Consider the following 11,138-nt stretch of genomic DNA (forward strand, 5'->3'; position numbering starts at 1 on the left):
CAAAAGTTTTACATTAGCTGTTGAGAAATTACAGCCATTTTTAGACCCTAGTTTTTTCATAGGATATCAGTAATTGCACAAACTATCATCATTTTAATGATTGTTTTTAGCACTTAGACGAAACTCATTTGGATTTGGTGACTGCCTGAAGTCTAGTCTGTGCCATTTATTTACCGTAGCCATCTTCAGTTTGTGCATCTCTCTGCATTCTCTTTGTATTTCATAACTGAAAAGGATGCTCCCTTGGGTTGAGATCAGATCTGACGTTCAAGTTAACCTTGGATTTAAGTGACTAAAGGTTGTTTTCTGGAACTGTGCAGGCTCTAGTGGTTTTCTGGCAAAGTCTAATCTAACCTTCTGGTTCTTGAGTGTAACCAATGGTTTGTACCCTTGTTGTAAAACATAGCCAGTTCTTGGCCAATCCATTCATTCGTTTTAAGAACATAGCTAACTGTTGATTTGGTCTCTATGAAAGGTTTGTTTTTCAGCCTAATGATGATGTCCCTCACTTGAGCTTCAGATTTACAATTACAGTAACCTGCGATACAAAACTTTAAATTAACTACTGATATCATGTTTGCTTCCTTTGTCTTTAAATAACAGGTGAACAGGCCTCACCTGGCAAAGAAACAGCTCGTCAGTCAACTGTCCAATTAATTTTCACCCTCTAAAAATGGGGACTGTGTATAAAAATAGCTGTAATTCGTAAACAGTTCACGGAAAACTTTAAAAAACAACTTGAATTAAAGCCGAGAGCCTTTATTGATTGATTTAGATGCCGCTGTGACGGTGTGAAGAGGCAAAACAACAAAAATTATATGTTTGTCCAAGAAATTATGGACCTTACTGTATAATTATTATACCCACACTCCTGTCCATTGTGTGTGAAATCAATCATAATTATTTGGAGAGTAAAAATAATTATTCGTGTGTCTGGATGGTGGAATTGCACTCTTTTTAAACCTCAGTGATGTACAAGGTGAGACATAAAGAAACCTGTTTCAACACATGGAATCTACAAGAAAATGTAGAAAACAAACTGCAAAATGTATTTCAACCTTTACGAAAATCAGCATTATAACCAAATTTACCTTAAGTGCCACTGATTATGCAAAATATTATTTTATTGTATAATGCAGTATTGCATTATTAATGTGTGGTTTTGATATAGGCTGGAGTTCTTTCATATTTGCCTCCAAAATTTATTGGACTATATATTAGAAGCGTGGCAGCAGAAGAACATGAGAAGTATACATCACTGAATAACATGTATTTAGTTCTACTGTCCAGTGATTTTCATTATAGATGATTGTAACGTCTTCTCATCCAAGATGTGCACTGCTATAGGATCACTCTGTCAATAACTGTGCACAAAATGACATGCTCCCCCCCCCAAATTACTGAATAATCAAGCACGAAATTCATTTTAAATCAAAGCAAACTTGTATTTATGTTGACTTTACTGAATACTGAGTCTTATCAGCTGAAATATACATAAAACATTTGCCCCACAGTCTACTAGCAAAAGCAGAGACTAGACAAAGTGCAAAATCCACTCATCGTTCAATTCAATTTTAAGCCGTTTAAAGTCAAATGTTCTGCAAATGTTCTGCCAATACAAGTGGATGAGTGAAAACATGTTTTGTGTTTTTCATTATAACTTAATCCACACGCACACACAACCTTCAAACATTTGAAAATCCTAAAAAGAGCCTGCAAAACACAATAGACTGGAGCATACTCAGATCATTCAAAGAGTTTTTGTACTAAATGAAAGTGTGCTACATTAAAAAAAAAAATAATTAAAAAGTGGATATTCCATCATTAATAAATACATGCATCAATTTTTTTGTTTTACATCAGCGAAAAGAAAATGAACCCCTTTCCTATTAAGACAGCTACTTCAAACACAGCTCATTATGGATGATTTCTATGGGATGACTAGAAGCTCTGTAACAATCATAAGCAAAATAATACTGCGAGCTGTTAACCATGTTATTAAGTAACTGAAATGGAAACAGCTAATGGTGCAAAAACAGTTATTATGCAAAAGTACAGATTATCAGCAGATTATCTGGGTTTGTTTTCCCATTTTTAACAACTGTTAGAAAAGCATTTGAGAAAAGCGTTAGTGTCATGGTGATAGAAATGTAAAAAACAAATAAAAATGTTCAACAATGGTCCACTAGTCATTAACACATATATATTAGCCCATTCACTGTTAATTGGTATAATCCTGGCTGTCAGTGTTCAACGTATTTTAAGGTAACGACAACTAAACAATCGGAAATAAAACTATCACAAAGTGCACAAAAGATAAATACAAAATGAGAAAATAAAAGCCTGAGAAACAGAAATGATCAGTTAGCCTCTCGTGCTATCCAAAAATCTTGTAATAGGTAATTGGAAAATGAGTTTTAGCGTTGTTATCTAAAATATCAGAAAACACAAAAGTGCGTACAGCCCAAGTAATCAAAACGGTCTCTAATTGTCTCACTGTTTTCTACATTGTTGCCAGTCAGTTTTTAATTTGGTACTAGCTGTAGGAAAAAAGGGTCATTTATTCAACAGATACACTTACAGTTAAGTCTGATTAACAGCTAGCATTACCTAATGAGTAAAAAGAGTGATTAAGGTAATTAAATTTAGCTTTTAACTGGGGGGAATTCCCATTTCCCTTTGATTATTACCAAATGACATATTAATATTCAGGAAGCCCCCACGGAAGCTTTTTGAAAGCTTGTGTTACAAAAACATTGACTTATGCCTTAATCATTTTCAAATGAATAGCATGACTCTAAAGCCCACAAATCTATTAATGCAGTCTAATCGTAAACGGAAGCTCTGTAGCATTAGTGGCCTCTGGAATGTGTTAAAAATATTAAATCAGTAAATGTATATATGATGGCTAATAGGTAAACAGCTGTACAGACATGCCACATATGAGATCATTTAGAACGCCACCATTAAATTAGTCTGTCCACACATGTCTCAGCCATATGTTTTAATAACCAGATTCAGGTGGTCAATATACCATCACATATTGTAAACTTTCAGATATAAATATTGGAACTGGCATCAAAACCTCTACAAATGATAAGACTTCAAATCTGCTTTGAAAACAAAAACATAATAGAAACAATATATTTACAAAGGCTTTTTAGGGGCTACTGTACTGCACTAAAATTTTAGTTATTCAAAGTGAATTCACCAAATGAGATTACCACAGATTCTAAGGGCCATTTTTAATTATGATATACCGCTTTCACAGGTGTAAGGTTTATGCGGTCCAACGTCGTCCCACATTTGTGCCAATTAACTGGAAAGTGTGTATGTGCCAAATTAAAAACAGGCTTTCAACTTAAAAGAAGCTAATAAATCCTTGCAGCGACACTAGGACTTTGTTCCTCACAGAGGCACAACAGAATGAATAGCAGGGGGAGTGTTTGAAAATCCAGTGAGGGATTTGCCTTGTTTTGAATTTTTCCTGAAGTCCCAAAAGAGAGCGGGGATGGTTGATTCTGGCAGCTGACGTTTATCGAGAGGCAGTTAAGCATTTATGGTGGGCAGAAATCAGCAAAGTAAGGATGCTGTAAGGCCTCTTCTGCAGAGATCCTCTGGACAGGATTACATTTCAACAGGTTCTGGGTGAGATCAAAGGATAGATTTTAAATTAGTGAATAGCAGTATCAGATTTCCTACAGCAAAACTTTTAGCTGGGTTAATCCATCTCAAATCATCACATTTTTTAAACATTTTTTGCTTCTTTTTTTTTCATTTTTTATTTATTTATTCTTTTTAAATGTTCTGCCTACCCACTTCCTGCATTTTTCCCCCAACACTTTGGAATCCAAGGCCATTTTTAACATATCTAAAAACTATCAAATAGTTTAAAATTTTCACTGGCCTCCTTTACTATAAAAACAAATTATTGAATATTTGCTAGTCAAACTTAAAATAAAAGGTATCATATTTGAGCATATACTAAAAAATATATTATTGCAAAAGACATCGAGTGACAATTTTTTAATGTTATGTAGATGTTTTTCACAGTAATGGAAAATAAACATGAAAAAACCAATTTTATGCAAATTTCATGTTGTCATCGAGCGAATGTGACAAGTTACACCACAAAAATGTCACTAGACAGTATAATCTAAATACAAAAAAATTCTGGGGTTTCCAGAGGGTGCTCTATTTATAACTGAGAAAATAATTTTGTTAAATATAGGCTTATTTTTGCATTTTCACAACCCACTTTGCAGGCATGCACATTGCCATGAAGGAGTCAGATTTAGTCTAAAATGTACTAAGAGGCAATAAAAAATGCATAAACTATAATTGCAAAAGATTTTGTTCATAGAAATTAATATAGCAGCATAATTAGGAGTGATAAAGAAGGGATTAATAGCTCATTTCATGTGAGGAGCCTTGCAAGGCCAAGTTGCTGTGTCCACATGGAACAATGTGGTTAGGGTAGTCTGATACAAGACCCTTACCCTCTAACCCAGCCATGACTGCAACAGGCAAACAGGGATCATGCTATCCTCATGATGACCATTGTAAGAATTGCAATATTTATATATATAATTTTGCATTTTTATGTTAACATATCCACGTCCAAATATTGCAACATATTTCAACATGTGAAAAAAAATTGGACCGATCATTTTTCAAAATTGGGGTGGAAAAAATACAACAACAACAAACACACACACACACAAAACACACACACACACACACAAAACACACACACAAAACACCAATCTGAAAATTATCAAGTAAAACTTTTCTAAAAGTCGTCTAAAGTTTTTCAGCAAACCAGAGGTGACTGAGCAGAAGGCCCACAATGATTTTAGATGGAAGAACCCAGCTACAATAACAGATTTCCATCATTTTACTGTAGCTACTCAAATATTGCGCAAATTTGTTTTAGAGTACCTGAAGTAGATCCCGTCCTGTGCTACTTAATTTAGGGACCACATTCACCAGTGAGGTGGTGGCAGGATACATGGGATATGGCTAAAGGAAGAAAAAGAGTTTGTAAAGAATAAAAACAATTCAGTAAAAGCGCAATGCACTGGAGGTTTTACAAAAGAAATGACATCAAAAAAACTACCTTGTAATCTGGGAGTTTTGTCATTGTTGGCCACTGTTCTTCAGTTGGTGTTCCCAACAATGTACAGATCAGTTAAAGACAAACTTTTAACATTACTTTTAAGACTTGCTGTTCATAAATAATTTAAATATGAGTAGTTCTGCCTGAACAAACCAGAGACCCACATACCAAACTGTATATCGTCAGTAGGTACTGTATTAGCATGGAAAGGATATCTGAAAATTCTTTTCAACTGGTCATCCACATCATTCCCGGGGAATAAAGGCCTTCCAGCATTAGCCAGCTCTGGAAAAAAAATAAAATAAATGGCATCAAATTAAGTTACCATTCAAAACATGAACACAAAAAAACAACTAACTATCCTTTAAAGATCCTGGCCTCAACCACTACACAATATAACTGTTTACTTAAATGTTGAGTGACTTTAAAGAAGACTAGACAAGAAAGCAGGGAGAGACAGCAGGGACAAGCGGTAACTCTTTAACTTAAATCTTTGTTTGCACATTTATTACTTGTATATAGTATTACATCAATTATTTTGTTACTTTATTGATAAAGTAAGAGCTTTATTACATTCCTATAAATTATTTTATTTATTTTTACCTTATTAAAATATTGATTTTTATTTATGAATGGAAAAAACAAGCCACCCATATTAGCCTCTTATTGTACAATATAAACATTCTGTTTATTTATATGTACAAAGGACAATGACACCATTTCTGCATAGACTTCAAAGGCCTTTGGGTTGGAGTTGAATCCAGGCTGCTGTATTTAACTTTGTAGCTTATGGTCACCTGCTCACACTGTGACCTGAACTGGAACCTTCAAAAGTAATACTTTAAATATTAATAATACTGTAATATAATATGAAACTACCAGAATCCTAAAAAGAGATACATTTGTGGTCTTACCACCCAGCACCAAATTATTGGATTACTTGTTTAATTGTATCCTCATTTGATTCCACAAACCACACACACAGACCTGCAAATATGCATCCAGCAGACCACATGTCAATAGAGGTAGAGTAAAGTTTGGCTCCAAACAGCACGTCCGGAGGCCGATACCACAATGTCACCACCTAAAAACAAATCAAAACAAAATATATTATCACAACCAGACTAATCTTAAAATAAATGTTGGGCATAATGACGGCTCTCTGAGGTGGGTTTTACATTTGGTGTGTTTCACAAAGAAATTACTTTGGCAACACTGTTACTAATACTGAATGGCACATTTAAATCTCCCTCTGCTTTCCACCACAACTTGTTGGCATTTTAAAAAGCTGCTGCTGTGTCACACACTAATTTTTCCAAGGACTTATGAAAATGAGTCGTCTGGAGGGCACCGCAGGAGTAAAAAAAAAAAAAAAAAAGGACAAAAAAAAAGAAAATCAAATGCAATTATAGAAAAATTCCACTTTTCAGAGCAAATGTGTGAGCTGACTGCAAGTGACTATGCTTCAGTTTAAAAAGTGCAAAAGTTCACCTTAGTAATTGTTGTGCAAATTACTAAACGTAACTACCTGCTACAAAACAACTACTAACTTTTCTTTTTACAAAACTTATACTTGTAGAGCTTCCAGCTAGAAAAGGATTTCAAGTTTTTCAACTATGACAAATGAAAAAAGTACAGTGTTGTTAAGTCCTTGCTTCTAAATATGATAAAACTGGCTTTTATTAGGGTTAGCTGAATAATATTGTGGATAAAGTAAAAACTTAAAAAAACAAAACAAACCCTATACAACGTTTAAGATGCTCGTACTTTTTTAGTATGTCGACGTAACAAGAAGCAACTGTGGAAGCCACAGAGCAATACATCCTCTTAAATGTAAATGATATTTTAAAATCTCAATGCTTCAAACTCAGGTCTCCTCTAGATTTTCTGTTTATTACATTTTCAGATCAGCAGCATCAACCTGGGTCAAAATCCCCATGAGAATCGCTTGCCAGATTTTTAGGTAAGCCTCGCCCGTCATTTCTCTCAAAGCTTTAGCAATAACAAAAATTCAATCACCCACATGCTGAGACATGCGTCACTCCATTTCATTATTAATTAAACAAATCAATTAGAAGATAAAAGAAACAAATTGAGGACTTTAACTGTGTGCACATGAGAGACTACAAAAAAAGCACATTTTAAAAACGAAATAAAACACTGAGAAAGTTGAAGGGAATCTACTGGTTAGATGTAAATACTGTGCTATATTCTGGCTCCCTTTTATTTAGATCTTGAGGTAATTAGGTCAATGCACTTCTAAAACAAAGCTGGAAGCTTTCATTTTACTCAGGAAGAGTGGTTTTGTTTTAAAAACTGAGAAAGTATGTTTCATCATAAGATTGTTAACCTTTTGGATACCAATACTTCTTGGAAAGCCAGCTTTAAAGTATTCTTACACCATTAGTTTGCACAACATTAAAAATAAGTTGTCCTCTCTTTAGACACAGCAGGTGCCAAAAATTATGCCTTTTCACACTGGTCATATGTCTTTAGTTTAAAGCAGTGAGCTGTTATTACCTTCTGCATTAATGATGTATAACCTACCTCTGCTGAGTAACACCTCACAGGAATTCCAAAAGCTCGAGCCAAACCAAAGTCAGCCAGCTTCAGCTCTCCGTTCTACAGACAGATAAACAATTCTTACTATAATTATCAAAGCATAAAAATGGATACATGTCTGTATCCACATTCTCACCTCCCTGAGTCAATCTAACAAAATTTTGACGTTAATACGGCAATATTAACACCTTTATGTTTTTTTTAATTTATTCTAAATCCCACTGCTTTTGAATTATATTATGTATATTATCATTTCATCGTCGCCCCGTGAATGCAATCTCTGTATCACAAGTGGCACTAGACACTAGTAAGCTGCAGTGCTCAAATGAATGAACTTCAAAACAAAAGATATTACACAGAATCTCACTGATAAACTCAGTGGTGTTTGTTTTCACAAAGAAAACCAGTGTCCATCTCACTTAGTTTTCACTTTAACCCTCTGGGGTCGCTGGACGCGCCGGCGCGTCAAAATCACATGACCAATTTAAGACGACACAGCTACAAGATGCAGCACGTCAAAGTCTCCATTTCAACTTGGGTAGAAAGTGCGGACTTCAAACTATATACCAGTTTTTGAATTGTGTCGATGGGCCACGTAAAACCAGAGTTATGATAAAAAATACACGGGATGTTTTTTTCTGAACAAAACAGTGGTGTTTACAGCGGGAAGAACGGTAAAAACGGCGTTTTCTACAGACAGCGCTAGCAAACACTCTCCGCTTGCAAGTGAAAAAAGAAAAATAAAAAACACCCCTTCGCTATTGGTGTTAGAGTTTACCATGTCAGCCAATCAAAAAAATGATATGGCAACATGTGACCTTTGGTTGTTTAGGGAGAAGGGGAAGTTTTTAGGAGTGACACCAGCGACGGAAAGCGGGCGAGCGAAAGACAGAGAGAGAGTGAGTTTTCATATGTGACACATTAGTGACGTTTAGTGTGTTTGGAGGCTGTAGTTAGTTTGTTGTGTAGTTATTGTCTTGTATTGTGTGTCAGTTAGACTGCTGAATGTCATATTTGCTCTAAAAAAGCCGTCAAAGGCAGATTCCAGTGTAAACGCTGTTCCCACATGGAAAACTGGACTGATACACCTCCTGCTGTCACACCTGCAGGGTTTAGGCCTGTGGTGTTCTCCTCTGTCTTATACTGAACACAAACTACATTTTTTTGGACTGGCATAAATAATTTGTGTGCCTTCTTATTTGATGCAGCACACCTGATTGTTCTGTAAATAGATTTAAATGGTTATATAAAAAACGCTTGAGGCCTTGGCTGCATTTTTAGGTAAATAGTATCATATAACTTTGTTTGCAAAACTTGTGCAGTTTTTAGAAATGTACAATTTCTACTTGCATTTCAAGTTATGAAAATGATTCGTTAAACATGTTTGTGGGTTTTACAGTAAAAAATATAACTTTTTTCTACTCAGATTTTGATTTTTTTGTCTGAATTTAGATCAACTGTGCTAATATAGTATACCAAAATGAAAAAATAACTCAAATTTCAGATATTTGAGGTTGTGCTGAAAATAATGATACCAAACAAGGCAAGAAAAACATATTTTAAAGGTGAAATATAGAGGTAAAATCAAAAGTAGTCAAAAACGGCCAATTATACCCTGGACCCCAGAGGGTTAAAGAAATAGTATACTGATGGAGTCCACACAGCAATGAATGTTTATCAACCATCAAGTCCAAATGCACCTAAACACTCACTCTGTTGATGAGGAGATTCTGCGGCTTCAGATCTCTATGAAGAACATTTCGACTGTGACAGAAAGCAAGGCCTTTCAACAGCTGGTACATGAATGACTGTACAGGAAAACAAACAGCATCAACAATATGGAGTTAATTTGAAATTTTAAGCATAAAACAGGCTTTTAAGCAGTCAGGTTTACATAATTTAAATGCTCTTCATGTTTATGTCTCACCTTCACAGTTTCAGGATCTAGATCCCCGTTGCAGCTGTCGAAATACTTCTTCAAATCCTGCAGCAGAGAAGAGAGACATATTAGCCTCAGAAGGTACATATTAAGATATAGTGCGTTTTAGGGGTGACCAACTCACCTGATCACAGTATTCAAATACCAAGGTTAACTTCTTGTCACTGTGCAAAACGTCATGTAGTCTAAAAAAGGCAAAATAATATTCTGTTGGTGTTTGTTGACATCAGGGTTACATGCAAACTGGAGGCATTCAGCTCTTCTGTCAGACTTACCTGACAATGTTTTTATGTTTCAATTCCTTCAGAAGACAAATTTCTCTCAGAGCAGAACTAGGCACCCCCTAAAAGATTTTTTTTTTAATTTAATAATACAAAACAAACAGCTTCCATTTAGTACTAGCCTGCTAACTACTAGCTAACAAACACTGTGACTCTCATATCATTTTATAAAGAACAAACCTCGTCGTCGTCGTCCAACCTGACCCTTTTCAAAGCCACAATTTCATGGGTTTCCCTGTTTTTTGCCTTAAAAACGGTCCCATACGTACCTATGGAGCAGACAAAATGTATTTAAACCACATATCCCGATGAATGGGCACAGCTAAGGGGTCCTAATATTAGCTCGCTACATGCCCACCGTTAGCTAGCGTTAATATAGTAAAAGTGGAAGGCAGAGCTCTTCGGACTGGCTGTTACTAGCACATACTAGTGCTAGTAAAAACTCGCAATTTTTCCATGTGGTTAACTGGGGCATACATTAACGAATACATATTGCTTACAGATTAGCTAACTTTAGCCTTCGACCTGCATGAATGCTACATTAGCATGCTAGGCTAACTAATATCAACCTTGCGAAATTAACCAAAACGAAAGTCTGAAACTTACCCTCCCCGATTTTTTCAAGCTTTTCATATTTCTGCATGTTTGGCCAGTGAAGCCAGCCTCGAATACGTTAAAAAACCAACGAATGACAACACCCCAAATTGGGGTGAAAAGAAAATGTTATTGTAGCTAGCGTTAGCTTAAATCTGTCTGCTATTGCTGCTGCTCTTCAGATTGCAGCCGAGCATGTCTTGTTTGTCATCTACAGGCTGAAAGTCGAATTACAGCAACCTTGAAACTAACCTGCTATAATGAACAACATTTTATTAAGCAGAATTTCGTGTCCTTAAAAAACATCATTTGTGAAAATCGTGTAAAAGGCAAGTTTATGTACAAAAGTAAAGTAATCCATAATAGCCATTAAAGCTCATTAAAGATGGCTCATTCACGGAGGTGTTGCTGCAGACAAAGTGATAATATGAACATGGTAGAGATGGAGGACTAACATAATCTTAAAGTGCAAATGTATTCTAAGAAGTTGTGAGACTGTTAATTTCTTCAGTAGACTTCCAATATGGCCTAATATATATGTGTAGTGATGTAAACACAACTTTAAGGATATTAATTTTATCTCCTTTGTGATGTGGTCAGCAAACAAGCCCATTGTTCGGAATACTGATTGCTATTGTTTATT

At 35.3% G+C, this 11,138-nt stretch overlaps 1 protein-coding gene across 1 annotated transcript; it reads right to left on the reverse strand.

Moving 5' to 3' along the window:
• Positions 1–1,420: 1,420 nt before the first annotated feature.
• cdk5 (cyclin dependent kinase 5) lies at positions 1,421–10,724 on the reverse strand. The gene is made up of 12 exons (XM_084913464.1): positions 10,508–10,724; positions 10,082–10,170; positions 9,896–9,963; positions 9,745–9,805; positions 9,609–9,665; positions 9,394–9,489; positions 7,667–7,741; positions 6,107–6,203; positions 5,333–5,404; positions 5,120–5,178; positions 4,942–5,022; positions 1,421–3,644 (listed from the first exon to the last, which is right to left on the reverse strand). The coding sequence occupies exons 1-12, from the start codon at positions 10,542–10,544 to the stop codon at positions 3,558–3,560; spliced, it is 879 nt and encodes a 292-aa protein (XP_084769590.1). The 5' UTR covers positions 10,545–10,724; the 3' UTR covers positions 1,421–3,557.
• Between the last annotated feature and the right edge of the window lie 414 nt (positions 10,725–11,138).

The sequence above is a fragment of the Perissodus microlepis genome, chromosome 18, assembly GCF_051167445.1.
Source record: "Perissodus microlepis isolate ML-2025 ecotype Zambia chromosome 18, ASM5116744v1, whole genome shotgun sequence".
Lineage (NCBI taxonomy): Eukaryota > Metazoa > Chordata > Actinopteri > Cichliformes > Cichlidae > Perissodus > Perissodus microlepis.

Bases quoted from the DNA above. Each gene is read 5' to 3' on its own strand.
- cdk5 (XM_084913464.1), bottom strand. From the start codon at position 10,544: ATGCAGAAATATGAAAAGCTTGAAAAAATCGGGGAGG. The intron at 10,171-10,507 runs GTAAGTTTCAGA...TCTGCTCCATAG, and splicing joins GCTTGAAAAAATCGGGGAGG to GTACGTATGGGACCGTTTTT. The intron at 7,742-9,393 runs GTGAGTGTTTAG...ATCTGTCTGTAG, and splicing joins AGAATCTCCTCATCAACAGA to AACGGAGAGCTGAAGCTGGC.